At 53.4% G+C, this 27870-nt stretch overlaps 8 protein-coding genes across 8 annotated transcripts; 3 read left to right on the plus strand and 5 right to left on the minus strand.

Annotated features, from left to right (window-relative positions):
- Positions 1–1409: 1409 nt before the first annotated feature.
- BDZ83DRAFT_606487 (uncharacterized protein) lies at positions 1410–1681 on the minus strand (the record flags this gene model as incomplete). The annotated part of the gene is made up of 1 exon (XM_060507379.1): positions 1410–1681. A coding segment is annotated over exon 1 (208 nt), but the record flags the coding sequence as incomplete, so codon positions are not given.
- A 1141-nt stretch (positions 1682–2822) lies between these two features.
- On the minus strand, positions 2823–5850 carry BDZ83DRAFT_606488 (SWIRM domain-containing protein). The gene is made up of 3 exons (XM_060507380.1): positions 5341–5850; positions 4704–5263; positions 2823–4648 (listed from the first exon to the last, which is right to left on the minus strand). Exons 1-3 carry the CDS (start codon positions 5453–5455, stop codon positions 3245–3247), a joined length of 2079 nt encoding a protein of 692 aa, XP_060369102.1. The 5' UTR covers positions 5456–5850; the 3' UTR covers positions 2823–3244.
- A 97-nt stretch (positions 5851–5947) lies between these two features.
- Positions 5948–7367, plus strand: BDZ83DRAFT_606491 (electron transfer flavoprotein domain-containing protein). The gene is made up of 2 exons (XM_060507381.1): positions 5948–6520; positions 6588–7367. The coding sequence occupies exons 1-2, from the start codon at positions 6227–6229 to the stop codon at positions 7329–7331; spliced, it is 1038 nt and encodes a 345-aa protein (XP_060369103.1). The 5' UTR covers positions 5948–6226; the 3' UTR covers positions 7332–7367.
- Positions 7368–9587, minus strand: BDZ83DRAFT_606492 (uncharacterized protein). The gene is made up of 3 exons (XM_060507382.1): positions 8797–9587; positions 8278–8736; positions 7368–8215 (listed from the first exon to the last, which is right to left on the minus strand). Exons 1-3 carry the CDS (start codon positions 9085–9087, stop codon positions 7394–7396), a joined length of 1572 nt encoding a protein of 523 aa, XP_060369104.1. The 5' UTR covers positions 9088–9587; the 3' UTR covers positions 7368–7393.
- A 515-nt stretch (positions 9588–10102) lies between these two features.
- BDZ83DRAFT_606495 (uncharacterized protein) lies at positions 10103–12460 on the plus strand. The gene is made up of 3 exons (XM_060507383.1): positions 10103–10538; positions 10628–10823; positions 10892–12460. The coding sequence occupies exons 1-3, from the start codon at positions 10381–10383 to the stop codon at positions 12269–12271; spliced, it is 1734 nt and encodes a 577-aa protein (XP_060369105.1). The 5' UTR covers positions 10103–10380; the 3' UTR covers positions 12272–12460.
- Positions 12461–16062, minus strand: BDZ83DRAFT_606498 (uncharacterized protein). Its single transcript, XM_060507384.1, has 3 exons — positions 15834–16062; positions 15687–15783; positions 12461–15614 (listed from the first exon to the last, which is right to left on the minus strand). The coding sequence occupies exons 1-3, from the start codon at positions 15894–15896 to the stop codon at positions 12601–12603; spliced, it is 3174 nt and encodes a 1057-aa protein (XP_060369106.1). The 5' UTR covers positions 15897–16062; the 3' UTR covers positions 12461–12600.
- A 3526-nt stretch (positions 16063–19588) lies between these two features.
- BDZ83DRAFT_569038 (PGAP1-like protein-domain-containing protein) lies at positions 19589–23258 on the plus strand (the record flags this gene model as incomplete). The annotated part of the gene is made up of 2 exons (XM_060504142.1): positions 19589–20362; positions 20415–23258. The coding sequence occupies 2 exons, from the start codon at positions 19589–19591 to the stop codon at positions 23256–23258; spliced, it is 3618 nt and encodes a 1205-aa protein (XP_060369107.1).
- A 722-nt stretch (positions 23259–23980) lies between these two features.
- BDZ83DRAFT_64943 (major facilitator superfamily transporter) lies at positions 23981–26438 on the minus strand. Its single transcript, XM_060510276.1, has 5 exons — positions 26160–26438; positions 25445–26072; positions 25108–25201; positions 24917–25050; positions 23981–24857 (listed from the first exon to the last, which is right to left on the minus strand). The coding sequence occupies exons 1-5, from the start codon at positions 26247–26249 to the stop codon at positions 24373–24375; spliced, it is 1431 nt and encodes a 476-aa protein (XP_060369108.1). The 5' UTR covers positions 26250–26438; the 3' UTR covers positions 23981–24372.
- Between the last annotated feature and the right edge of the window lie 1432 nt (positions 26439–27870).

The following is a 27870-nucleotide window of genomic DNA, read 5'->3' on the forward strand; positions in this document are numbered from 1 at the left end:
AGTGTGTGAGAAACGGAAGAGAGAAGCTCCTCAAAAGTGATGGATGGAGCCGAAGAAGCGGAGCGGGGTGGGATCAAGGATGATGGCGTTGAGCCGAGGCCAAAGAGCAGAGCAGAGCAGAGCAGAGAAAGGATAGCAGAAGGGAAGATGGAACCGCGTCAACGAACAAAACGTACCGGACGATTAAAGGTCAGATGTCTCAAAGAAGTCCTTGCCGTGGCAGACCTAGCCTCCAACGCTCGCAATGCGGCAGACATGACCAATTCTTGAAAAGGATTAAACGTGTGGTGGTGTGTGAGTGGTTGGGTGGTGTTAAAATAGTTGCAGTGCAGACGCAGTGGTGGCACGCACGAAAAAAGGTAGCCGCAGAAAGATCCGCGGCAGACGGCAGACGGGCAGGCGATTCAGTCGAGTGGTTTTTGGAGCCGGAGCGGAGGCTAGCCGGAGCGAGCGAGGGACGAGGACAGAGTGACAAGAGTGACAGACTGACAGATACCTCAGAGGCTCAGACACCTTCAGACAGACGGGGGACTTGGAGTGAGTGGCTGCTTGTCACAAGCCAAAACGGAGGTGCCACGCGGGAGTCCCTTTATTGCCAGCAGCAATGTCAACCACCACAGGGATGTGTGGATTTTGGCCTTGCCTGGGAGATGGTGAGTATGTACGGAGTACTCTGTCAAGCACCTCAATTAGGTACCCCAAGAGGAGGCGACTGCGGTTCGGTACGGGGTCCGGCTATGGGGAATAACTGGGGTATGGGGTTCCAGGTTCTCACGAAGGCGCTGTAAGCCAGATGCTTCCAGTCGCAACAACAGTGACGGGGCGGTGGGGGTGGGCTGGTTTATCGATACCTCGGGCTGCCAATGTGTAGAAGCGTCAGGGAGCAAAAGCGTCCCCGGATGACGGGAATGGATGCTGTGTGAGGTTGACGAAGACACTGAGGTAAGGTAAGGTAGGTAGCGAGCTTTTCCTGTTCTCCGACTACCTAAGGTACGGTCGCGAGAGATGGCGTGGGATCGCGTCTTGTCGATGAGGTGGCTGGCAGGAGGATGGGCCGGTGTAGGTAGTTCAGTGCCGTAGGGACCAAAGTAGTACAGACTACCAGAGAGGGCGGTGCATGTACCCTTTACTGCGATGCAGAAGAGAGCAAAAGCTATGAACACTGAAGAAGAGTACCTATGTCAGGGGACCGATCAAGGGGTATCCGTGAATGAAGCAATAAGTATTCAGAGGGAAAGGCAAGAGAGGGAGAAAGAAAGAGTCGTGCTATCTGGCGTCCTCCGGGTAGGTATGTCCTCGTGGTATTATGACAAGCCGGACGGGACCGTGGTCCGGAGTACGGTGTTGGGCACAATTCATTCTTGACCCTCTCGGACATTAGGTCTCTGACCTCTTCTCCCTTGGCTTCCGTTTTACTCAGTTCTCATCCTAGAGGTTTTGTAGCACGATGCCCGAACGTCCGGCGGAGCGGCGGAGATGGACCTCGAGTTGGGGAAAAAGGCACGCGCGGCGCGCCATGCGCTACAGACCGCATACCGGCGGCTGCAGGACCGCAGAACCCATCCATATAGGTACTGCGAGTCTGCAATTGAGTCTCGGCCCTCGATGCGTGCGCGCATAATACCCCAGATCCCATGCTGACACCATCTTGCACTCCTTCTCCAAATTCCCTCACTGGCTCATTGTCCCTCGGCGCATCGCGGTGCAGCCGGCAAGGTGTCTTCACTGCCTTGGTCACTTGGTGTAGGAGAAGTGGATTGGGACTTTGAGCCGAGGTAAAACAGGGGTGAGCAGGCGTTAGCTCCAGAAGCTAGCCAGCCCCATGCACGCAGCTTTTACCCCGTACTTTTCTTCTTTACGATGGTGCCGACCGCACCGGTGGATACGCACGATACGGTACCTAAGGAGCTGTAACTTGTACGGAGTATGCGCACATCCTTACCCCAGTATCTGTACGAATACTCCAGGCGGTCTCCGTCTCTTGTGAAAATCCCCTCAATCCGCTCTCCTCACAAATAATCTAGGAGGCCGGAAAATCGTCGGCTTTCTGGCTTTGCTAAGCCTAGGCTCTCGGCTTCATTTGCCTAGGATGTTCGGTCGAATCCAAACGACAACCGGTGCTCATTGCATCCCAACGCGGGGCTTCAAATCGTGAGCCGCCAACTCAGTGCCATTTTGCTCAATGGGTACATTACCATTCAATATCGCACCTCCACTTCGATTCTACACCACTGACTGAGAGCACACAGACTGATATTTACCATAACATGAGTAGCCACTACGTACACCGGACAGGAGGGGAGCCCCAAACAAGGCCGGACTATCGGAAGATCGAGCTGATCAAGGTCACCTTCCGTTTGCCCGGACACCTTGGCATCTCAACAGCTCCCTGAGCCAGGACAGTCAGATGTCCAGAATGCTCTCGGGAAAGGGTGCTTTCCAAAATTTGACAGAGAGGCGCTTTTCCTTTATCTTTACCCTGCTGTTTACTTCACCGGCCGGTTCGTGAAGCACGGCCCCACAGCCCGGCCGGACACCTGCCACACCAGCCTAGGTCACGGTCACGGTCACGGTCACAGTCACACGGGACTTTATCTCACAGATTGTGGTTGACCTCAGCATCCCAAGCACCACTACCGCGCCGTACGCGCATTAGCGAGGTGGCTAGCTCAACGGCCGCAAAAGTAGATCACCTTCACTTGAGCTTACCCATGCAGCTGGACCTGACAACCTTATGACCCATTATTCCCTCCAAACATGTGAGAGCAAGCTAACATAGCATATCCATCAAACTACCAGTACTGCTTCACCACGAGATTAATACCAGGTACAGAGCAATACATTAACATGTGTCAGCGCCCTTTGCCCAGGATGGAGCTCGTAACTCACTTGGCAACCAGGTAGCTCGAGTGATCACACTGTCGTCCTCAGAATTCCCTTAAGGGCTACACATCACAAGGTGTTGGCAAAGCGAGAAGCAGGCAGAAAACGGGTAGTGTAAGTATCTAATACAGTTGCGTAAACGACAATACGTCGCCCAGCCATAGGAATCCCTCCGACGCCCAAAATCATCCAGACTATTTCAATTCACCACAATTATTTGTGCCGTTCCCTGGTCATCACCAAACCAAACCCCTTGCAAAATACAGGGACCCCGTTCTCCGCCTACACGCAGAGCTATATTCGTCCCAATGGATCTCATAAATGTCTTCTTTGAGGGAGAGACACCGTGTCATGAGCCGCATCAAGCCTCGAAGCTCTTAATCTGTCCTCCACTGCTCAAAGGCTGCACAGCGCCTGCTCCAGGCGCCGCCTGAAAGGTGAGGTTGGCTCCGTCAGACATCGCATCCTGGGCTTGCTTAAGACCTTGATCACCGCCCGTCTCGACTGCCGCCTTGAGTCCATCCTGCACCTCGCGGACGCGACGCTTGAACGCAAGGCGATCCAGGAACAGCTGTTGCCGTCCTCTCTCGAGCTCTCTTCTCTCTGCCTGCAAGATGGCCTCCATCTCGTTGAAGTACTTCAACTTCAACTCCAACTTCTGCAAAGTCAGGTTGGCCGCAGCGGACACTAGTCTTGTCATCTCACGTTCCTCGTGGGACACGAGGCCAGCGGCCCGGGCGCCCATGGTGGCCATAGGAATGGTGGCTAGCGTCGTCGTCGTCGTGGTAGTTGTCGTAGTGACGTCTTGGCGGATATCAATCTCCATTGAGTCGCCGTCCTTGTCCTTGCCCTTGCCATTGGTCACAGCTTGCTCCTCCGAGTTGCCACCCTCAAGTCGCCTGCGAAGCTTACGCGTGAGCTCTTCGGCAGACTTGTTCGCCGCTGCCGCCGTGCTGGCAGGGTCTGCGAGGCCGGCAAGGAAGCCGACAACAGACATGACCGGGTTATCCGCCTGGCTAAAAGGCAGATGGCCGCCCTGCTGTCCGAGCATTGCAAGGCCGGTTGGCGCATTCACGGCAAGGTCCGCGTCCGCATACTTGCCCTCAATGTCCAAGGACAAGAATTGCAAGACACACTCTTCGCGTGTTCGCGTACCCACGTGATCCGCAATCTCGTTCCAGTCGTCGTCCATCCTCTCGATGCCTTCAAGCAAACGAAGGATCTCGGCATCGCTCCACGGTGCGTCTCTGTCGAGGACGGTCGTGTATGTGGGGTTTTCCATGCGGGTGAACTGAGCACTTGTCTGGTTGCCTGGAAGGTGGCCCTCGAGGAAGCAGCTTGGGCAAACATCGTACTTGGTCTTGGAATTCGGGTCGGCCTGAGAGCTGTGGTAGTATAGCCTGGTGCAGTCGATGCCGCAAGTGTGACAGTTGACCTTGACAATGGGTGTCTTGGTAGCATCTTCGATACCCGAAACACCATTCGTCACCGGCGTTTCGCCATTGGTCTTCGGTTCGCTCTTGTTGAGTTTTGTACCCTTGGCGCTTGCTTCGTAGATGTTGCGACTGACTTCCAAGTTAAGCTCGCTCTTAGCAACCGGTGTTGCCGCGGCCTTCTTTTCTGTATCGGCGCTGGGCTTGCCGGCAGAGACTACGGCATCGGCAGATGGCTGCCACGGCTGGAGACCACGTGGAGTGTCGCAAATGATCTTGAAGTGACCAGTGAACGGGGGGCCAACATGCGAGGGTCGTTGCTCTGCATCAACCTGCATCACTTCAGTCAGTTCACCGCACAAGACAGCGTATCAATGTTGATCCTACCTGGTAGTTAATCAAACCCCACTGCTCGAGGAATGAGTGGACGCGCATGATGGCGCAAACATCTCCAGCCAAGTTTCGTCTGCAGGCTGTGACAGTAAGGTATTCCACGGGATTCAACCTGTAAGTGTTGATCATGAAATCACGGTAGTCCTTATAGACAGCTGGCGTTTTACTGCGGTTGCGACTGTTGAAGAACTCGGACATGGCCTTGCGCTCGATGTCGTTGATCGTGTTCATGTCGAACCAGGTGCTGTAGCTCGGCAAGACGATGGCATGCGTTTGCGAGATGAGATGTTCTCGGGCCGCGTTTTCGAGTGTCTCCTTGGTCTTGGAGTCTTGCCCCTCCGCATCGTTTGCAGCTGCAGTATCATCGCCGCCCTTTGCTGCTTGGCCATCCTTCGTTTCGTCGCGAGCACCGCCCATTTCCTCGTCCTGCGTAGCCTCGGGCGCGGGGCCATCGGGGGCGTCGAGGGGATTGTCGGATGTGACGCCTGGTGCAGGTGTCGCGCTGTCCTGCTTGATGCTTGGCTCGGCGACCGGACCTTCCGTCATCTGGACATCTAGAAACATAGTCTTGTTAGATGCCATTAATTGTACCAACGAAAGCAGTGCTAATGGGGTCGCCAATGGCACGCACCTTCAGCTCCATCTCCCGGGGTAGGCGCGGCAGGTTGCAAAGGTGGTTGCGAAAGAATGGGATTGCTGCCAGGAGAGGCGGCGTTGGATATTCCGTAGTTGGGTTGGTCCTCCATGATGACTTGTGACTGAATGGATCTTAGGAGGAGGCAGGCATCCGAACTCTTGTCAAGGTGCGCAGAAGCTCAAAGGCGCGACGCGCAAAATGGAATACAAACTGCACGGATAGAATCCCCTATGACATGCGACTGGTGGAATTGATTGATTGATGATGCAGCCTGTAGGTGTGCCCCTCCAAAAGCGCGTGGTTCTTGATGGGAGATGATGAGGTGTGGTCGTTATGGAGTCGCGTCTGGATCTGGAGGAAATTTTGGCGCGAAGATACCGGGGGAACTGCTCTGTCCTTGGGCCTCTCCAAGTGTGCCTTTCCCCTGCGCATTCCCCGTAGAAAGCTGAAGCGCGACGCCAAGTCCATCGGATCACGTGGACCAGAAGATGTCACGTGTTACAGTCACGATCAGTCTCGATGACTAAGCCTCCGGTGCACGTCCCTTGTTCTGTGTCCTGAGTCCGGATTCCTGAGAGGCTAGGTACCTAAGTAGGTGAGGCCGAGAGCTCGGAGCATAAAGCCGACTGGTTTGCTGCAGCTAATCTCACCCCCCCGCTTAAGCCAGAGCGTCTCTACCTCTGATGACGGCACTTTGGCAGCTGAGAAAGGCTTCATGCGAACTCGGCCTAGTAACCTCGGGCCGTGTCCAACCGTCCCTCTTCAACTGGAGATCCTTCACATCAACACCAAAGCCCTCGCTCACGGTGAGCCTCGCCAATTGTTCCTCTAAACGAGCCCAGTAAAGCCGGTACTTCTCGCGTTCATCGTAGCCGCAAAAATGCTGTTCCTTGCTCGAAGAGCCGCCGGCAGCGGGGCTGTCGCAGCGTCCAGAGGACTCTCGGGGTTCCGATCTGCATCGAGAAGAAGTCTGCTGTCGACCCTCGCCATTCTCGAGCAGAGAGAAGGTCAATTGAATCATGGCTCCCTGAGCGCCATCACAGCAGCAAAGAAGCTGGGCGGATCTATTCACGGCTTTGTAGCGGGAAGCAACATCAAGGGTGTTGCCGATGAGGCGGCAAAGGTTGAAGGTGTCGAGAAGGTCATTGCAGTCGACAATGCCGCGTATGACAAGGTAGGCCATTATTGGAGAAAATCGACAAATTGTAAGGTTCCGGAGCTGACAATTTCTATACTTGCAGGGTCTCCCCGAGAACTTCGCACCGCTGTTGGTCGAGAACATCAAGAAGGGCGGCTACACTCACATCATCGCTGGACACACTGCCTTTGGAAAGAACTTGATGCCCCGCGTTGCCGCCATGCTGGACTCGCAGCAAATCTCCGACATCACTTCGATCGAGGGTAAAAACACCTTCGTCCGCCCGATCTACGCCGGCAACGCCATCGCGACAGTAGAGTCATCCGACGAGATCAAGGTTATAACCATCCGAGGCACGGCCTTCCCCGCTGCAGAAGTTGCCAGCGGCTCAGCTGCTGTGGAGGATGGCGTTGATCCCAAGTCTGACTCTGCTACTGAGTGGGTGTCAGAGGATCTTGCCAAGTCAGACAGGCCCGACCTGGCTACCGCTGGGAGGGTTGTCTCTGGCGGCAGAGGCCTCAAGTCTAAGGAGGAGTTCGATAAGGTTATGCTGCCCCTGGCCGATTCTCTGGGTGCTGCCGTTGGCGCCTCCAGAGCCGCTGTTGATAGCGGGTACGCTGATAACAGCTTGCAAGTTGGACAGACCGGCAAGGTCGTTGCACCTCAGTTGTACCTGGCTGTTGGTATTTCGGGTGCCATCCAGCACTTGGCTGGTATGAAGGACAGCAAGGTCATTGCTGCCATAAATAAGGATGCCGATGCCCCTATTTTCCAAATTGCGGACGTTGGGCTCGTGGGAGATTTGTTCGACAAGGTGCCAGAACTGACCGAGAAGATCAAGCAGTAAATAGCCATGTTTGTATAGTTTACAAAGAGGGGTATTTCTACATTTGATTACAGTGCCGTATTCTATGACAGGACCTCAAGCATGGCCTTGGTGGATGTGAATTTCTCCCGTTCCTTGCCCGCGGCCTTACCCTTTTCCTTCTCTACGCTATCGATCCTTTGCCAATCTTCCCAGCTTGTTCTCTTATGAGCTGAGTCGCCGATTTCTTCGCGGACGCCATCCCACCCTGCCGAGGGCTTCTCATCTCCCGCAGACAGGAACTGCAAACCAGACAGCCAATCTTGGATGATGGAATCGCCCGTCTCAAAGGCGTCTTGCATGGTCGAGGCAATGACGCCAGTCGGTCCTCGTTTAACCCAACCGGCACAATAGACACCGGGGGTTACCCCTGACTGCGTCGCTTCAGACGCTTCTTCCTGATCTACCGCAACAACTCTGCCGCGTCCGTCGTTCATCACGACACCTCGGCGGTCATCGAAGGCTACACCAGCCTCTTTGAAACCGGGCAATGGAATGGACTTGTAGCCAATGGAACGGAAGACCAAGTTTGAAGGCACCGTGACAGTTTCTCCGGTAAGCCGGGCCTGAGCACCGGGATCAAATTTGTGAGACAATTCCGTCTTCTCGAACACGGTGCTCCCAACATCGGCAGGAGAATTTTGGTTGGCCAAAAACTCGACGGGATTCAGGCAGAAGTCGAGTGACCATGACTTCTCGACATCGTCTGGTCGAGACATGGAGCCCTTGGCGACCACTTCCATCAACCGTTTTGCTGCTCTTGGAAGTGACTTGATGTCGGGGGGTATAAGCGTGCTGTCCACCGGATGAAAGCCAACACTTTGAATCTTCATCAACTCCCTGACTTCCTTGATTGTGAACGCGGCCTAGATGGAAGGATTAACTCGTCTGCTCTGTTAGGACGGGGAAAGTTGAGCGGTTGACTCACCTGCATTGGACCTCGTCTACCAACGACATGAACCCTCTTGACGCGAGAGGTTGCAAGCTGAGCAAGGGCCTCTTCTGTGATATCTGTCCGCCGCAAGGCATCGATATCTTCTAGGAGCATTCTAGCAACATCCAATGCTACGTTGCCCTGGCCAATCACGACGGCCTCATCTCCTTTTGTGAGATCGGGCGATAAACCGGCATACTCAGGGAGCCCATTATACCAACCTACAAACTGGCGGGCCGAGTAGACGCCTTGGAGATTGGATTCTCCAGGAATGCCTAGGGTTCTATCCTTGGCGGCCCCATAGGCGAGTAACACTGCATCGTAATTCCGCAACAAGGTGGGAAAGGGCACATTGCAGCTGTCGGCATGACGGCCTACGTCGCCTATGGATACATTGCCCATGAAGTTAAATCTGGGTGACGCCGCAACCTCTGTGAATTTGTCCTGACAGTTCTGGCGGTTGTGTAAGCAGCGTGCGCTGGTGAGGCAGATAATTGAACGAGGGTATCGAACCTTGACTTCGGGATGATCCGGGGCAACACCGAAGCGGACGAGGCCGAAGGGTACCGGCAGCGACTCATACATGTCCACTGTGGTCTCTGGGAGCTGGGACATTACCCGGTAGGCGGAGTAGAAGCCTGCTGGACCGGAGCCGACGACGGCCAGTCGGAAAGGGGCGTTTGGTTGGCGGACTTGTCTCGCGGCGGTACTCGACGGGCGCGATCCGGAAGTGCCGGTGGCCACTTCCATCCCGAGACGGCTGTAGGCTGGGCGCAGCCGGGCCCGGCATCGGGATAGAATCATGGAACCGGTGGAGGGTAGCTCGGAGTGGGCTTTGGTCTGATTTGATTTGAGAAAGTTGACTTGTCCGAGATGATACTGGACGCTGCGTTTTCAGCCAGGTAAATTTGAGATAGTCTGCTAAGTGAAGATAGGAAGCTACCGCCAAAGCTGGTTACGGCAGCCCGAGTATAGGGCACCGAGTGAGTCAAGTCAAGGAAGGCGTCGGCGTGGAAGCTTTCGGATTTAAATCGAGAATCCACAATCCGAAGCCGGGCCTAGTTGCGGTACCGATGTAAGGCATGGGCTCGGTGTCCTCGGCCTGTGGCTTATGAAGCCATTTACAAGGTAAGGAGTACCTTGGCTGCTTAACTTGAGCGATGACTGGATTCGATGGAAGATTCGTGAAAAGCTTTTTCCGCTGGTGAAGAAAAGCAGGCCTGCAATTGAACTATCGATGCCGAGACCAATGAAGCTGTAAGACCTTGTTGCAGCTTCTCTTGAATCACAGCTACTTGTAAAAGTGCTCTGTTGCTTGTACTCGAGGGGTGGTCCAAGCGTCGTACGTCATTTCGTCCTCTCAAAAGTTGGGGGGTTCGGGACCAAGTGGATATCTTAGTAGTGTACTAACTACTAACTGTGCTACCCATGTTCCACGATCCAAACATCTGGAGGTGAGAGATCAATGATCGTCGAGCCAGGAAGAGGTGCAGACAGACAAGGTAGGCAACTTCGGATGACAGATATCTGGCGCGACATGCTTCAAACGAACATTCCCTGGACATGAGGTGACAAGGTTAATCGAGCTTGCTGAGGTGCAGCTCCCAAGACATGCTACATTAGTGCTGCAGGAACGAGGAGTTGCCATGGCAACCGCCACGCGCCAGCTGCAACACTAGACTCAAGATGTACCCAACGTAAACCAACCGATCCGGGAAGGCTGGAAAACAACTGGGCCTTTGAGCGATGCGGCTTCAACCTTGGTAAGGCTTGGGCAAACACAGGATTTGCCTGTACCTTTGCGCATCTCACCTTGGGTTTGGCCTTTCAGATTCTGGTCCCTGTCTTGCTCTTAACCATCCTTCCTCGCCCTCCACCTCACCACCCATTCCCCCACCCCCCACCTCTTTCATTCATTCACATGTCCGTGGTAAGTCAGAGGAAAGCGAGACCTTAGACGCCTCAACCCAACCACCGGATACCCTTCAAGTTGGCGGCATTCCAGCCGTCTGACCTCTGTTAAAGTCTTGTCCGCGCATTCCTCTCCCTCTTTTCCCAGAGGACACGCAAGGACAATACCAACGCCGTGTCGCGACCATGGCTCAACAACCATACCTCTACAATGTCGTCAGCAACAATTCTCGATTTCCAGAGCCAAAGTTTGACCCCAAGGCAGTGACCCGCGCAAGTTGGGAGCCGCAGCCGCGCAAGCCGAAGCCTGATGGCCCTTTGGTTACCTTCAACCGTCATCCCGAGTAAGTATGCTTGGCCCAGAATCTGCAGCGAGGACTGTCTTTATCAATGAGAAGCGGTAAAGTTGAACTGATTGCCTATTCTGCTGTAGTGCTCATCTGGTACTCAACCATCGATCCAACAACTATGTTGCCCTCGGCCCTAGAACGAAGAGCTGGATCAAGGCTATGCGCATCGTTCAGCTGTGCTTGAGGGTCCTAGAATTGATCGGTGCTGCTGGACTCCTTGCTCTCCTCATCCTGCTAGACAATATTGAGACTTTAGCTGGCTGGGTCATGCGTATTACGGTTCGTCCACTGCCCAGACTGCCTGCTCCAGAGTTTGAAGTACCCGGAACTGACTGACCTTCTTTCAGCCGGGTGTGGCCATGGTGCACTGCCTTTACGGCATTTACCATCTCCAGCGGCCTGCGGGAGGCCGCAGTCCTGCATCGTCTACTGCCTACCAACTTTTCGCCAGCATCTCCGATCTCGGTGTTATGCCCCTTTACGCCTACGGTGCTCTGACTGTCAACAACAGCGGCGGCACCTGGAAGACGCGCCTTTCCGACCAAAGCCTACTGGACTATTTTCTTCCAGCCGTCTTCTATACCTTTATCGGTGCAGGGGGGTTGCACTTGATCTCTCTCGGCATCTCAATATGGCTTGGTGTCATGTTCCGCAAAATTACTGAACTGCCCCCCGACATGAACCCCCTAGAGGACAACCTCACCTCCCGAGCCAAACACAAGAGAAATAAGTCCAGTGTTGCGACCTCCATGAGTGGCGACAGCGAAAAGAGACTGTCAACACCTCTCGAGGATCGTCGTCGATCAGGTGCTCCGTATGAGGATGTATCTCGACCACCTAGCATCCCCTTTCAACGAACCCGCGCCGGCTCCGACGTTTCTAGTTTTAACCGCAATTCCTTTGTTGATCTTCCCAGTCGCCAGTATCAGGTTCCTCCAGGAAATCTACAAAATCAGACAACAGGCGTCAGCGAGTATGCTCGCATGTCTGGGCCTCGATCCTCATATCGCGGGTCTTACACCGAGGTGCCACTCCACGAGACCAATATCGCAGGATCCCGAACTTCTCTCTCCTCCGCAGTCCCGGCCCCTGGAGGCAAATTCACTGAGACATGGTTTGCGACAGACTCCATGATTTCCCGCACTCAGAAGCGGAACCGGGCCATGGACCAGGCCACGACAGCTGCGGATACGCAGCGACAGGGAACGAGGAACAGCACTTACGAAGCTCTGTCTCAACGATACAACGTCGCAGATTCCGATTCAGAGCACGACGAGAACGACCTTGCTGGCAGTGACTTTGAGAATGACATCGGCAAGAGCCATCACCCGAACCCATTGAAGTCCCACCCGACGCCCCCCAAAACCAAGACTCCGTACTACTCGCTCAAGGATACGACATTGTCGGAAGTAGACCTCAACTCTCGTAGGGTCAGCGGTACCAACGATATTGCGGATCAGAGACCTTCATCGCTCGTCCCTCAACCCTGGCCGCGCAACCGCGACAGCTCCATCCAACCCGAAGCTGATTTCTACTCCAAGCCGTATGGTGAGCTGAAGTCGGCGACTCCTCCGGTCATGATCGGCGGCAATCGTCAAGTGTCGTCCGGCAACGACTTCAAAGACAACAAGTACTCGTCGGCTTATGGAAGGCGTAACGTGAGTGGCAAGGTCGCTGAAGAGGGCCTCGCAGGGTCGAAGGGCGTTCAATATGGCGTGGCGCGGTGATGAGGAGGTTTTCGTACGCAGCGAATGAAGTGTTTGTTTTGGGAGTTTGATACGAGAACACGGGTTGATTTTCACGACATCCGGTCGAAAAAGACTAGGAAGGGTATGGACAGCTTCATTAAATGTAAAGTAAAGTAACAAGAGAAGGCAACTACGCTGTGATACCAATACGAATAACAAAAGTCACTTCTGACATGTAAACTATTCAATTGCCCCTCTCGCAGATATGTCTCGAGAAATAACGAACACCGTAAATGATACTACAGGAGAGCGAACCAGGATATCACCGACAAGGGCAACGCTTGCGTACCACAACATGAAATCCAACGTTATGCTCGGGCGTACTTGGCCCAGTCGACCCGAGGTTCGGTTTCCTTCCACCCCATGTCGTCCCAGGAACCCAGTCCGGTGAGATGCCTCATCGTCGGCCGTCCATGCGGACAATTCCACGGCTTATCCAACTCGCCCATGTGACGGACGAGCTTCTCCATCTGTCGCTGCGCCAGAGCCTTGCCAATCATGACGCTGCTGCGGCATGCCCTCATGGCGAACATGGACCGCACCTTGGACGGCCGAGGGGCGCTGCTGATCTCGGTGAGGTGGTGGTCGCTGAGCAGAGATATGAGCTCCTCGAGGTCGGACAATGTGAATGTCGTCTCGCGGCTGAGGGGTAGCGCGAGGAGCTTGCACCTCGCTCCCACGGGCTGGTCGCCCGAGCTGTCCACGCTGACCTTGAACCCGTTAAAGTCCAGGGCCGGGACGTTTTCCATGACGATCTCTTCCTCCAGAGCTGTGAGTTCCAGCTGCTTCGGGTGCACCAATCTCTGAGACTGGACCACCGTTGTGGACTGCAGCTTCTCAAAGTTGTACTTTTCGTCCGACGCATGTTGGTCGATGATGAAGAGCTCGTCGTCCCCGACTGCGTCCCCGTCTCGGTCCTTGGCCGCGTGCCGAACTGCGATGATGAAGCCAAGATTGAACTGGCCGACAATGGTCATCTTTGCGAAATCTGACTTTGATATGATCAAGGATAGGGCTGCTTCTGCATCCTCGGCCTTGAGATCCTCGATGCCGGAGGTCTTGGACTGTCGGCTTCGGTTTTGGGCGGTGCGCCGTAGCTCTGCCTGCCAAGATTCGATGCGAGATTGTAAAGCGTTTGTGTCAATCTTGACATTTTGCCTCTGCTGTAAAGTTGCGTCTTTTCGCCTGGTCCCTCCTTTAAGGGCATTCGACCGGGCATCTGCGAACATAGTCTGCGCTGCTGCCTCATCCTTTAGACTGTCATCGTTCGTTGTGACCGGCACCGGGGTCTTGTTGCGGCTCAACACGTTGACATGGAGTCTATGTGTTGGGCTTGACAACGCTTCGGGTCTATCGGAAGCAGATTCAAATCCACCATCTGGACTAGCCGTGGCCTCATCCGCGGGCGCCCTTTCCTCTGAGCTGCCATCGCTCTCCCTGCCATCATCTGACTCTGCGCCGCCAAGTTCGCTGGGGTTTTCTGACAGATCTGTGCTTGCTCTAGCGACGCCTTTCTGTCTCACTGCATTGCTCGCAGAGTACATCTGGGTCAGCCTCGAGCCAAAGGAGGATTTCGCCGCGGTTGAGCTCATTGATGAACGAGCAGCCGTTGACCCCAACGCTGAGGACGACTCATGTCTCGTTCTCTTTGGAGTCGGCTCGACCGAGCTGGTGATGGTACTATCTCCAATAGATACTGTGGCAACTTCCAGAGCTGACCGCTTAGGTAGCCGTGGGGTAGATGAAGACATGAGAGGGTCAACTCTTGGTGTTCTAATAGGTGTCATAGCAGGAATCTGGGCTTGTCTACTTTCGGTGCCATCGTCAGAAGACTGCGAGACACTCTCCTGCGAAGCATCAGGTTCATGGTCTTTGTGGGCGTCTGAAAGCCGGGCGTTGAAGTCGAGAACCTGCCGCGGCGTCTTGAAAGAAGTGTGTTCGGCAGCTTCCGCGGCCACCTCGTTTTCTGATTCGGACGCACCAGGGTCGGAATCATTTGCTGGAGCCTTCTCACCACTGTCCTCGGCGACAGGCTCTTCGGATCCTGTTCCCCTTCCCCGTTGCAAAGCACGACCGTCGGCTGCTCGTCCAACCCACCGGCTTATTAAGCTCTGGGACTGTAGCTCTGCTGTTGTGAGCTTTTGCGGTTTCCTCTGACGAGGCTTGCGTGGCGGCTCAGTGTGTGAATGGGATTTTTCATCATCATCGTCGGAGCTAACGACATCTTCATCCTTTGGACTCGTCTGTTTCGCAGAGACGGCTGGTGCTTGGTTCGAAGCTGCGTCATCATCGTTGGAGCCGTCGCTATCGAGGACGGGGGCGGCCTTGGCTGCCTGTGTTGTTTGTGTTGGCTGCTGTGCGGACGGAATGGAGTAGTCCTGGGAGTCGAAAAGCGACGACAAGGCCTCCTTCATATTCTCCAACATGCGATTCTGATCATGCAGCATGATCGTGCGCTTATCCGGGCTGACGTTGACATCGTATAGGTGCGTATCAAGCTGGATATCAGCCAGTATGAAGGGCGACTGGGAGGCATTGTAAGCCCTGTAAACCTCATTGAAGACCTTGGCAAACTGGGGAAGGCCGCAAGGTCTGCCATTGACGAAGAACATTTGTCGATCAGGGGTCTGACGGCCCTCTCCGTGGGCTGGACGACTCACGTAACCCCGGACTTGGACCTTTGTGGAAGTTTGCTCGTCTTGACCAGCGAATTTCAGGCCCGGCCTAGCGGTGGGCTCGAACTGGAGGGAGAGATCGAGTTTCACCAGAACCGTCATCGTCTTGGCGCCGAAGATGTTGACCAGATTCTCTCGTGTGGTGGGGTTGCCCTTTGTAGAAAAGAGAATTATACGTTTTCCCTTGGTAGGTTGTTGGGAAACGGAAAACTTGACTCCAGTCTGGATACAAGCATACTGGTTCAGCAAGGCGATGACCTTGTTCCATTCTCTCTTGACGTTGCGCTGAAGCTCGCGGCGGCGTACAGGCAGGTTGTGAAACAGGTTCCCAACGATGACGTTGGTTCCCTTCTGGGCGGCGACCACATGGGTTTCCTTCAGCTTTCCTGATGACTCGAACTCGAGCCTTGTGCCTTTGGGAACATCCTGTGCCATGCAGGTGACAATGCTGAACTGAGACAAGGCACATAACGATGACAAGGCTTCGCCGCGGAAACCGAAGGTCTGGAGAGTAGCCAGATCGGAGTAGGTTGCAAGCTTCGAAGTGTAGTGCTTCAAGGCAATTGACTCGTAGTTGTCTGGTGAGATTCCCTCGCCATTATCCTGGACCTCTATGGAGTCCAAACCCTGGTTCTTGAAGCGCACATCTAGGTGTAGATATGAGCGTTGGAGTCTCGCCACAAATCACATGGAAGAGATTATTCCCCGAATTTGCGTACCTATGCTTGTAGCACCGGCGTCGATGCTATTTTCTACGAGCTCCTTGACGACGGAGCACAGATCAACAATGACTTGACCAGATTGAATCTGGTGAATCTGCGATGGTGTCAGTACAGGACGTGGGTGACGGTTTGTGGTGAGTTCACTGTGCGACCCTCGATGGGCTTGATTGTGGCCATGATTTCTCGATCAATTGAGATTAGACGCATGATCCAATTATTTCTGTATCCGTATCTCCACCTTATTCTCACGTGCCGTCTTGACAAGGAGTTTGGTCGTCGCTGGGTGTATGCGCATCGACATTTCTACATTACATCCATCGGCAGGTGTCGTGAAGTATTAAGGACCTAGGGATTGGGTGGAAGGGTAGACGCGTTGACCGGGCGTGCTCAGACGCGTAAAGTGGACGCATACCCACCACAGGCACCTTCAGTCGGTACCGTAGGTAACTTACCTAAGCAGGTGTTTTGCGCATGGCGACCCGATATATAACCGTCGGGTCTTTCCCACCTCAGACCTGCCCTTCACCATCTGTCCGTATTTAGATGTCCCAAGGTACCTAATACATTACACTGCCCGGGTACAATATGACTGATGTATCTATCTTTGGTACATTGTTTGAAGAGGAACATGGGGAGTTGAATGAAGACGTAGGTACTCAGCCATAGCAAGCCACAATTAGCAAATGAGGAACGTCGATGAATCCGTACTTGTTCTTTGCATGTTGGCAATGTCGGCCTTAATACGGTACACCATGCCCTGGACCCCGAGGGCTCCACGTCCGTCTAGGGTGCCGTGGTTGCGAAACAAATGAAATTAAATCGGAAGGCTTGACTTCACGGAGATGTGAATACTGGAGCGCGGGATGGGGCCATGCATCACCCCGCTAATCTATGCTTTCCTGATTTCCGTGGGATTCAATTACAAGTTTCCCATGCTTCCACAGCCTTCGCTGCACGCTACAAATATCCCCATGATGTCTTTCCACCCTGTCGTGCCTGCCAAGACTAGCCCTTTAAATGATGTTTTGTTTCTTCGAAGTGATGTGTCATCAGGGAATTGTGAATGGCTAAAACCAACTCCCCGGTAAGGGTGGGGGAGTAGAGCACCGGCCAATATCCGCTGCATGCACTTAGATATGAGGGAATCTTCAAAGTTAAAAGCAGATCTCCATGCGTACAGACAACCAGAGGGACTTGGACGTGCTTGATGGGGAAAACCTTGTTTTGGCACGTGTCGTTGCTCACATTCGTGACGTCCCTGATGAACCCAAATGATCATCGTTTGAGATAGTGTTTGCCAGAGGTCGACATCTCGGAGAATTGGAACGTTTAGCATTGCACATTTAATACAGGATGCAGTGAAGCATAAAGCAATTGTTTCATTGGCCCACCTCAAGAAACTGCACTGCAACATCGAATTTCACGACACCCCACGCTTAGAGTCTTTGGCTATGCTTCAGAGGTTGGAAAAGACCTGGATGTGGATAGGACCAGAACATCTGTGTCGATCCCCTTTTTTGCCAAGTCCTGCAGCTGTTGCGGGTTAAGAAGACGAAGCCTCAACTTCTCAATAGGTCCGAACAACTGTGTGGGCCTTTTTTTCTTTCTTCTTGCGGCAAACCTTGGCAACAAGTAGCTAGAACCCAATGCTTCAAGGGAAAGTCGTTGGAAGCTGACAACTTCGGCTTTAGTAATACCAATTCGACCGAAGCAGACTGTATGCCACCATGCGCAGCAGCGCAGCATGGTAAGCTGCAGAAAGCATGCACTGGTGCTTCGATTTAGATTACTGGGATGGAGGTTGTTGGGGAGATTGAACATCTCGATCTTTGTCATCCGTCGAGGGAGTATTCGCTTCTGGGTACGGATATTAAACAGTCGGCACCGGCAAGGTCGGGGAAATGCCACCTGCACCACGTAGTAAGAGGTAGCCAACGGTGACACAGGATGAGCCAACGCGAGACGTGAATGATGGGCAAGCTCAGAGTTGAGAATGTATGTAGCAGTCAGGTTTATGCGGGGCGCTACCTAATACACACTGGCAGGAAGGAATTTGCACCAACCAACCTCGATATCTTGGTTGTACGGAGTACTCGCTGGAGAAACAACATGAAAACGTTTCACGTCACATTCAAGAAACCATGAGAGGTCAGGGATGCCCGGCTAGCTCGAGAAATTGGGCCAAGGGGGTGACAGTGAAGAAAAGAAAACCTTCTGAAAGCGCTGGTGATACGGGGGAGAGAAGCCGAAGAAGGGAAAGACGGGAGGCTGGGAACAGAACTTAGAAGGTAAATCGTGCCGAACCCCGGGAGACCAACGTTGATTTCTAAGGTAAGCGAGCTGCAGAGATGATGGAATATGAGTTTTCCTCATAATCTTCATATCCAGGCTCAAGGTAAGCTAAGGTGAAGCAGGCTGGTGGTAGGCTAGGCGGGAGTACCTAACCAGTCCTATCTGCTGGCCTGGCGAATCTGGTCGCAGCAATTTGACGCTACTGAAGTACAACATGAGTCGAGCCGGGCGCTTCGGGCATCGAGGATCACGCAGCTTGTCGCGAGAGCCATTTTATTGCTTGTTTCTGCAGCGTTTCCTAGCCTTTCTCAGCCATCACTTCCGCCTCCGCTACGTTTCCAAATGAAATTCCTTTGGATGTTTGAACATACCGGCCAACCAAGTTCAACCAAGTTGAGTTGCAGCAGGTTTCATGCCATATGTCTGTCTACCTTGGTACTACCTGTTGTAGACTCCATGCTCCAGTGCCAGTCAGCGTCTTGTAGAAGGGGCTCACAAAGGAGTAGAGAAAGGAGGCGATGGGGCTGAGACATTGAAAACCCAATTGCATGTGGATCGTCCAATTCAACGTTGCGCCGGACGGACGAGGCGCGAGATGAGCCAAAGGGGTTTGAAAAAGGGTCGAAATTCTACATGAAATATCACACAAATGTGTATGTACTAGGAAGTACCTATGGCAAGGCACGTGGGGACTGACCTACAGAAACTTGAACCTACGAATACGTAGGCAAACGGGAAGAGCAGCGCTCCACGCGGACGTGCCGCGAATTGAGGCTTGAGTGCATCATCAGCTGCCCGCAAGACAATTAGGCAGTGAGCCACCCTTATCTTTCTGTTCCCGAGAAGGCACCTAGCTTGGCTGCATACTTCACAAGTGACCAAGATACTGCACTGTACTGTCCGGGTAACGATTATCTTCGAGTCCTGGCTGCACACATCGATGTGCGTGCATCTATAGCAATAGGACCGTCCATTCGGATGCTTTGCGTAAGGTACCTTATTCTTCACCGAGTTCCTACTACCTTAAGGAGACATGTACCTAAGGTACAGTATCTCACCTTCAGGAGGTACTTATTTGGAAATGAGAAAAGGCGGTACTTCGGCACATGTCCTTGTCGTGGGTATCTTATCTCTCCCTCCATTGTCTGATAGGTCAGTGGTGACGGAACGAGAGACGGACGCGGCACTCGACTCGATTCCGTGGGTCGGGACCACCGTTGTAGCAGCAGCACCCCAGCGGCACCTCAGTGACAGACGCACCGACAGTGGAGGAACCTTCCAAATTCCAGTACCCCTAGGTACCTCTAGCACCCACTAAGGTGGTAGGTAGTAAAGACCCGGACCCGACAATAGCAGTTGGCGCCCAAGGAAACGCAGGTCGAGGGCACGTTCTTTCCAGGACAAGTCCTTTCCCGTCGTCTCGTCCTGCTGCCACCACAGCCTTCTGCACGTCTCTCTTCCTCGAGACGTCGCTGTCGTCCATACTTTCGTTTTCCTCCACCTTGCCGCCTTCTCCCACCTGGCCAGGAAAACAACAGGGTCCCTTTACGGCTCGATTGAACGACACGCTTCCTTTCTTGGAAGACTCGATCGAGCCCTCTCTACCCATGAAGAGGCGCTCGTCGGGTTCGACCGACGACAGCGACGAACCTCTTGTCGATGCTCCAGTTGCTCAGCAGCCCGCCCGAAGTCGCAATTCTGCACCTCTTCCCAAGCAACCCGCTGCCGTTACTGTTGCCGCTGGAGCCGCATCTAGGCCGTCATTCGCGAGGAGTAGACGGTCAAACAATCCCAATTGGAAGCTCGAACATGGCCCGAACGCGAATCCGATCCTCGACAACCACCTCATAAGTGCCTTTCCCTCGTCACCCCTCTCAGTTCCATCCCTGGCCGCGCCATCGCCAGCCTACCGAAACCACACACACCAGCTGCCGAACCACAAACTCCACCACTCCCAAAGCGTCGCCGACGAACTTCAGCCTAACCGGAACGACGACAAGTATTTCGATAGCGATCACGACGACGGTAAAGGCGACGGCGACGGCCTCCACGACGGCATTGTGGACACTCGGCGAGAAGACCAAACCACCATGACCGCTGAGAAGATGCCCGATGTGCGCTTCGCCGGTCGCCGGTCTCGATTCCGAAGCCCTTGGTCCGTTACCATATTCACGCTGATTGTCACCGTTCTTGGGATTACTCTGCTATGCGCTATATTGAACTCGTCATGGACTCGCCAGCTCGATGCCAAGGGATGCCGCATGTCGTATATGCGACCTTCCTACATTCGTCTTCGTGACTTTGATACTGAACACACCCGGTTCGCGACTAAATACTCCCTATACCTGTATCGTGAGCAGGGTGTTGACGACGAAAGAAAGGTGCGTCTTGTTTCTTGCGCCGGGGCTGCGGCAGATCGCTTACCTTTCACAGCTGAGAGGCGTTCCCGTACTCTTTATCCCAGGTAATGCCGGAAGCTACAAACAAGTTCGACCCATAGCCGCTGAAGCTGCAAACTACTACCACGAGTCTCTTCAGCACGATGAAACTGCCGTCGCGGCCGGCGCCAGGAATCTCGACTTCTTTACAGTTGACTTCAACGAGGATATCACCGCCTTTCATGGGCAGACCATGTTGGATCAGGCTGAGTACTTGAACGAAGCCATCAGGTACATCTTATCGCTCTACATGGACCCGCGCATGTCGGCTCGAGACCAGGACTTGCCAGATCCAACCTCTGTCTTGGTACTCGGTCATTCGATGGGTGGCATCGTCGCGCGCACCATGCTCATCATGCCGAACTACCAATCCAACTCGATCAACACCATCATAACCATGTCTGCGCCACACTCGCGTCCTCCTGTCACTTTCGACGGACAAATTGTCAAGATATACGATGATATCAATGACTATTGGCGTCACGCCTACTCACAGAAATGGGCCAACAACAATCCGTTGTGGCATGTTACTCTTGTCTCAATCGCTGGAGGTGGCTTAGACACTGTCGTTCCGTCCGACTACGCAAGCATCGAGCCGATAATCCCCGAGACGCACGGCTTCACTGTCTTCACCACTGGAATTCCAGGTGTTTGGACTAGTATGGATCACCAGGCCATTCTATGGTGCGACCAATTTCGGAAAGTTGTTGCTCGCGCCATGTACGACGTGGTTGATGTTCACAGGTCTTCGCAGACCAAGCCCAGGGCTGAGAGAATGCGGGTTTTCAAGAAGTACTTCCTTACTGGCATGGAGTCGATCGCCGAGCAGACTATGGCAGTTGAAGGGCCAAGCACATTGCTGACACTCGAGGACAACTCAAACGCCATCAAGGCACAGGGTGAACGCCTCGTCTTGCGACAGCTCGGCCACGACCCGAAAATCACAGCTCACCTGCTTCCAGTACCTCCCCAAGGATCTCCAGATGGAAAGCGCTTCACCCTACTGACCGACAGCGCATTGGACAAACCAGGAGAACATGGAAGGCTCGAGGTCCTGCTTTGCAGCGTTTTCCCTCTGCAGCCTGGACAGTCGACGACGCTGTTCTCAACACACATGGACCTATCAGGCGACAGCACTGGGTCTACTAGACTGGCCTGCAAGAATGCTGCGACCGACGCCATTCTGCTTCCCCCTTCGATGAGAATGCTCCACCAGCCCTTCGCCTTAGAGAATGAGCCAGTCACAAGGCCCTTCTCGTATCTTCAGTTCGATATTGAGGACATTGCGGACTACCAATTCGTGGCCGTCATAGACAAGGCGCTGAAGCCAAGTCAAAACTTTGTTGTGGCCGAATTCAGCGACCATTCGCAATCACACAGAAGGCGTAACGTCAGCCTGCGGCGAATTCTCGCGTTTGGAATGACGCTGCGGCTACCTGCGAGCCGTCCCTTGGTTGCCGAGATCAACATTCCCACCATTCAATCCAGTTTGCTGGCATACAATCTGGAGATTGGCAACCAGGCTTGCGGTTCATCCTCTGGACTGTTCTCACCTCTCATACGGCAACACCTGGCTCAGCCATACGAGTCCAAGTTTTTCGTAAACGCTAGGCATGCGAGCATCAGTCTGCATGGCGTAGCGCCGTTCGTTCCGCCCCCTCTGAGGCACAAGCTTCAAAATGAGCAGGGACTAAGCCTCCAGTTTTGGACCGATCCAACCTGCGAATCCGCAATCCAGGTTACGCTGACAGTCGACCCGTTAGGGAGCTTGGGCAAGCTGTATATGCGTTACCGGACTGTATTTGCGGCCTTCCCATTGCTTGTAGTGGCACTCGTGCTTCGTAAGCAGTTCCGGATCTACGACACGACTGGAGCCTTCATATCTTTCTCGGAAAGTTTGGATCTCTGCTTACGGCAATCACTGCCGCTGATGTTCCTTTCCTTGACATTCCTCTCCTTGTCAATGACCGGATCGTGGTCATCCGGCCCTAGCGTATTCTGGCACTGGCGCAACACCACTTCATCGGAAGCTGACTTTCACAGCAACGATCTCCTTACAGGCACTCAGGATCCCTTCTTTTGGTTTCTCATCCCCCTGATCGGAGTCGTCTGTGTAGGGGTGTGCGCCTGTCTCCACTTTGTCACACTGGTATTGACTCAAATTCTCGGCATTCTCTACACTTGGATAGCTCTTCGACCATTCGCAGTCGGGCGTGACGAGCGCCGAAGACCACAATTACCCATCTTCGTTGCGTCCTCTCCTCGACGTCGTATGATAACAACTGCCGTCCTGCTATTCCTGGTATCCACGTTTATACCTTATCAATTTGCGTACTTGGTAGCGTGTCTCGTTCAGCTGTTCACCGTTGTTCGCGCTCATCGGATTGCCTCGGAGGTCAAGTCTGGACTTACCCAAGATTTTTACCATTACGCCCACTCCATTCTGCTTCTCATGCTCTGGGTTCTTCCGATCAACCTACCTATTCTGGCAGTGTGGATTCGCAACCTTGCTGTCCACTGGCTCACACCCTTCTCTTCGCATCATAACGTGCTATCAATTATGCCGTTCATATTACTCGTGGAGAACTTGACCACCGGCAGGATGGTCCCTAGAGTCACGGGCAGGATGAGATATCTCACAAGTGTGCTACTTTTTGGCACAGCCATCTACGCTGCTGTTTATGGTGTTTCCTACGCCTACATGCTGCACTATCTCGTCAATTTGATAGCTGCCTGGCTGGTTGTTATTCATTCGACTACGGACAACTGGCCGCTCGCTGGGTTTAGTTCAATATTTGACAGCCATCAAGAAGACCGTAAACGTGGCAAAACTCCATGAGGACGAGCCTGACACTTGATTTCCTTCACTTGGTGGAATATTACTGTTCGCGTTGGCTCTATTCGAGGACTTGGTCTGCGAGAACAGTAACACCCATTCGCTCTAATCGCTCCGCGCTGTACATACTACAGTCCAAGTTGGCTCGTCGACGAACGACGTTCAGCTCATACGGGAGTCTTCTTTTTTCTTCATAATAGATGGTTTCGGATTTTCCCATCTAGAGCTTGACAGACACTGTCTCGGTAGTAAGCTGACACCGGTCTTTTGTGACAATGGTGTCGCTACAGTATTCCGTGTTTTCATCACTGTTTGTCCATCTGCATCTTGCATCGGCTGGGAGTTTAGTACGATTCACACGTTTTTGGTTAGAGGAGTCGGGACGAACATGTTTATTCCAAAGGACCGGGCTATGAGGTGTCGGGAGGTATCCTTGGCTTTTCTTCCTCTACCTATTCTCGGCCCGAGCACCATTGCGTTACAACCTGCGTCCGCCAAAATGGTGATTCGATGAGGTGGGACAACAACTCCTCAATAGGGGACGGGGTGGTGCTTCGCTTCAAACGATATTGTGTAATGTCGCGACGGGGGTTTTCTTTAGTTTGACGTTGGGACACCGTGTCTCGTTTTTAATACGTTGGCGGATGAAGTTCTCTTGGGTCTCCCCGTGTAGAGGGGTAGTGCCCAGTAAGGGGCTCCTCGTTAGTCAGAAAGGAGTGTGGATGAGGCGCTCGTCGCAAAAGACGACCGTGGTATAGTGCCCACCAGCAATGATGGAAGCTCTCAAAACTGAATTCGGAATTTCACCGATCCTGTATTACTTGGTCCTGTGAATGAAGTTGTGAATACAATAGGGATAAAGATGAATTACAATTTCCATTTGATCTCCGCTGTGGTACCGAGTGTCGATACTCGTGAACCAGAAAAAAAATGTAGCTACCCAAAACGCCTTTCCTCTATGAGTTATCTACGGCCGTTTGACGTTAAATCTATGTTGAAGCTATGACAGCCAGCCGTGTTCGCAGAGACGACTTTGTGTCAAGAATTGTGAGGGATAGTTATGGACTTCTCTCATCCCCCGCCTACACCTTTGGATTTACCCTGAGCAAAGTGTCTCTCAGTCATCCTGCTCCGCCTTCATCTTCTCTTCTTTTGCCCACTTCACTCGCTGGTGACGGATGACCCACAAAGTGAGCACCAGCCCGATTGAGCACGCACCCAGTGTCATCAGATACGCTGCACGATAGCAGTCCAGCCCGTCGTGGCAGACGCGCTCGCCATCCGGGCCAACGACACTATGCCTGTCGTAGATTCTGCCGTAGAAAATGTTGAACACGTTACCAGACACGACGGGCGAGAGCGTCATAAGCCCCCAGTTCTGGCTCAGGCCGTGAATACCAAAGGTTTCGGCCACGATGGAAGGAAAGACTCCGAAGAGGAAGCCGTAGGCGATACCAGACAAGCCCGAGACCAATCCGAGCATGTGAGGGTTTGTGACGTGGAGGGCCATGAGCTGCGCCACGAAGAACACAGCACTGGATGCCACAAGGCACCACACCCGACTGCCGTGGAGGACCTTTACGATAAAGTCGGAGCCGACACCTTTTTTATTCCGAGTTAGCTTGGAACTTCGGAGAAATGATAATTTGTTATCAACATACCGCTCAGAAGCCTGCCCGCGAAGCTGCCAATCGATAGAATGGACACGTGCATCTGCTGCTTCGTGATGAGGTAGGCCTCATCCACGGACTCGTCATAATGACGCCACAGGGCCTTTACGTCGTTTCCAATGTTGCTGGCGATTCTGTTAATACCAACGAATATAGTAAGTTAGCCAGATGCTGATACTCACTTGATCGTCATCAAACCGATACCGGTAAGAATGCCCATGATGAGGAAGAATTGCCAAAAATCGATTTCACGCAAAAGAGCCCAGCCACGAATATCTACTCGATGAGAACGATCCAGATCAACACTGCTCTGCACAAACACATCACCAGGCATAGAAGAGGAGCTCGACACCAGCGAGGACGTCTCGTCGGGCTCATAATCATCGGCTTCGACGGCTTCGATTTGCGCCTCATCAGCCTCGCGAGACGGCGCGGACGATTCGTACTCGGGATGAACCGGCTCGTGGTCGGCGGTGGAGTTGATTGTGGTAGTGGTATTGTTAAGTTTGGGCGACGTACCAGGTTCAACCGGAGCGCCGCGGTGCCCATAGCCGGGTCGGTTGGGCTTGGCCTCTTCCGAAGAAGTGCGTCGAAGCTGCTGCGAGCCGGAAAGACCATCGCTTGCCGGCAGACTGTGATAGGTGGCATGAGGATAGACGCGCAGGAAGAAGAAACCGAAGAAGGTTAAACCGCAGGTCCCGATGGACAGCAAGGCCAGGAAAGCGCTGGTGTTGCCGGGGAAGAAGAGACTCCCAAACGTCGAAAAGAAGAAGGCACTCAGACCAAAAGCAGCTAGGGGAAATGCGGTAGCAGTCCCCCGATGATGAGGCCAATTGAGAGCAGACGTCTTGACAGACGCGGCGAAAGCCAGACACCCGCCGAGGCCGGACAAGTATGAAAAGAAGCAGAGAAGCGGCACGGGGCCAGCCGCGCGATCGTAGGCGATGTGGAAGGGGAAGTATCCGAGGGCGAGCAGGACAGAGCCAATGATGACGGCAGAACGAGGTCCTTTGTGATCAACGAGCATGCCGACGGGAACGCCCAAAGAGTACATTCCCAGGTTGGCGGAAAGGCCAATGAGGTTCGTTTCGGTCGAGGAGAGCTTCAATCGCTCGGCAAATTGAGGGGACCATGCCGAGTAAACGTACTGTACAGCAGGGACATATCAGCTCATGAATCACGTTGAGAGTGACCGTAGGTCTGGCAGGGATGTGATTCGATCGCGCCAACTCACGTTGGTGCCGCATGCTAGAGAAATGACCGTGGCTGCGACGCTGGCAACCAGCCGCGCGCGGTGCAGCTCTTTCTCCCGTGGACCTGACATTGCTTCTGCAGACTGGGCGATGGTGAAATGTGAATCTCAAGATATCATGCTTTGGCCGGTTGGCGGCGGATGTCAGCGAGGGACGGCAGCGACAATCGGCACCGATGACGGCGAAGAGTCGGGGAGAGGGGTGTACTGTTTGCGACGGTTGGGGTTATGGTAGATGTTTTGGTGTTTTAGTGTACTATCGGAGGAGCAGTATTCATAGCGATATTGGCGAAGCCAGAAGCATGCGACATGAAGACCTGGGCGTCGTCTGAGGACTAAGGAAATCGGAAGGGCAGGAAGGAGTCAGGGTAACGTAGAGGGAGGAGGAAAGATAGAGGTTGTCGAGGGGCGGCGGGAAGCTTCGTCGAGTCGGAAAACGAAACGGGAACGATGCCGGATCGGATCCCTTATCTACGGGCGGGAATCACGAATCCATTCTTTTGGGGCCGCGCATGCACTTCAACTGGGAAGGTAACGGGAAATAAGGTAGGGATTAGGAGCCCTGGGGGATCCCCCTGAAAGCTAAGCTGCGATGCCGTAAGATGCCGTAAGTGCCCTGCCGAAAAGACAAACACACTACGTAACGAGTACCAATGACGCTGTGCGTATTACATATTGGCTACGTAAAGGGTCTCGTACCCGGTACTTCTGTCCTCCTCGGCATCTTGGCCTGCCGCTGGAGTGCCTTGCGTTTCTGTTTCCCTAACTTCCTTTCAGGCGTGGCAGGGAAGGGTGGTGGCGCGTGCATGTGTCAACTGCACGACTGGAATATGGAAACCCATGCGCCGCCGCCCTTCATCATGCCTGCTCACTTGAACCAGCAGTAAATTACCTGTGTGCCTGGCCAGTCGGGCTGAATGTCTCAGCGGGGTTAATGTTAATGTCGCCAACTTCGTGTAAGTCAGCCGAACATAGTCGGCTGTTCTCCCTCGGCGCTGGCATAGTTCGCTCGACACATGGAAAATACTCAGTCACTTGATCTCCTTGTAAGACATCATAGACGCTACGCTAGTAGAGAACATAGTTCTCGTGAGTATGATCCCGCCTTCCACCAAGTCTAAGGAGCTGGAGCGTTGGAGTCACCGAAGGCAAACTCACGAAGTCGTTCTGAACCAAGCAAGTGGACGAACAGTCTAGTTACCATTTTAACTGCTAAAGTTCTCAAAGTTAAGTGCAGCGAGGTGTACTTCATGCAAGACTTTCGATGCGTATGAGTGGGACAAGATAGATGTTCGGGTTGCGCACCACTGACTTGCACCATATACAACGAATCAGACCTCAAGTGTGGATTCCACTCATGGAGATTGTCGCACGCAATACAGCACAACCACGTCGAGCGTAGCAACCCCGCTCCCTTTACGACAGGCCATCTGCAGTATCACAGTATTGCCTTCTTTCTTTTTGGGTGTCTTTTCCCATTCCAATGCCCATGATGAGATCAGGTCAAAAGGATGAGCGGTTCAGTCCGAGGAGCATCTGAAGCAAAGGCAAAAACTAGGTACGCAAGTGTACTGGGTACCTTACCATGAAGCAGTTGCTGGTTGCCGTTCAAACTGCAAATGATTGATTTAGACGATGGGCGAGCTAACTTTCAAACGAGAAACTCGCTTATGAGGCTACTTGGGTACCGAAT

The sequence above is a fragment of the Colletotrichum acutatum genome (genome assembly GCF_030867785.1).
Source record: "Colletotrichum acutatum strain CBS 112980 chromosome Unknown BDZ83scaffold_13, whole genome shotgun sequence".
Taxonomy (NCBI): domain Eukaryota; kingdom Fungi; phylum Ascomycota; class Sordariomycetes; order Glomerellales; family Glomerellaceae; genus Colletotrichum; species Colletotrichum acutatum.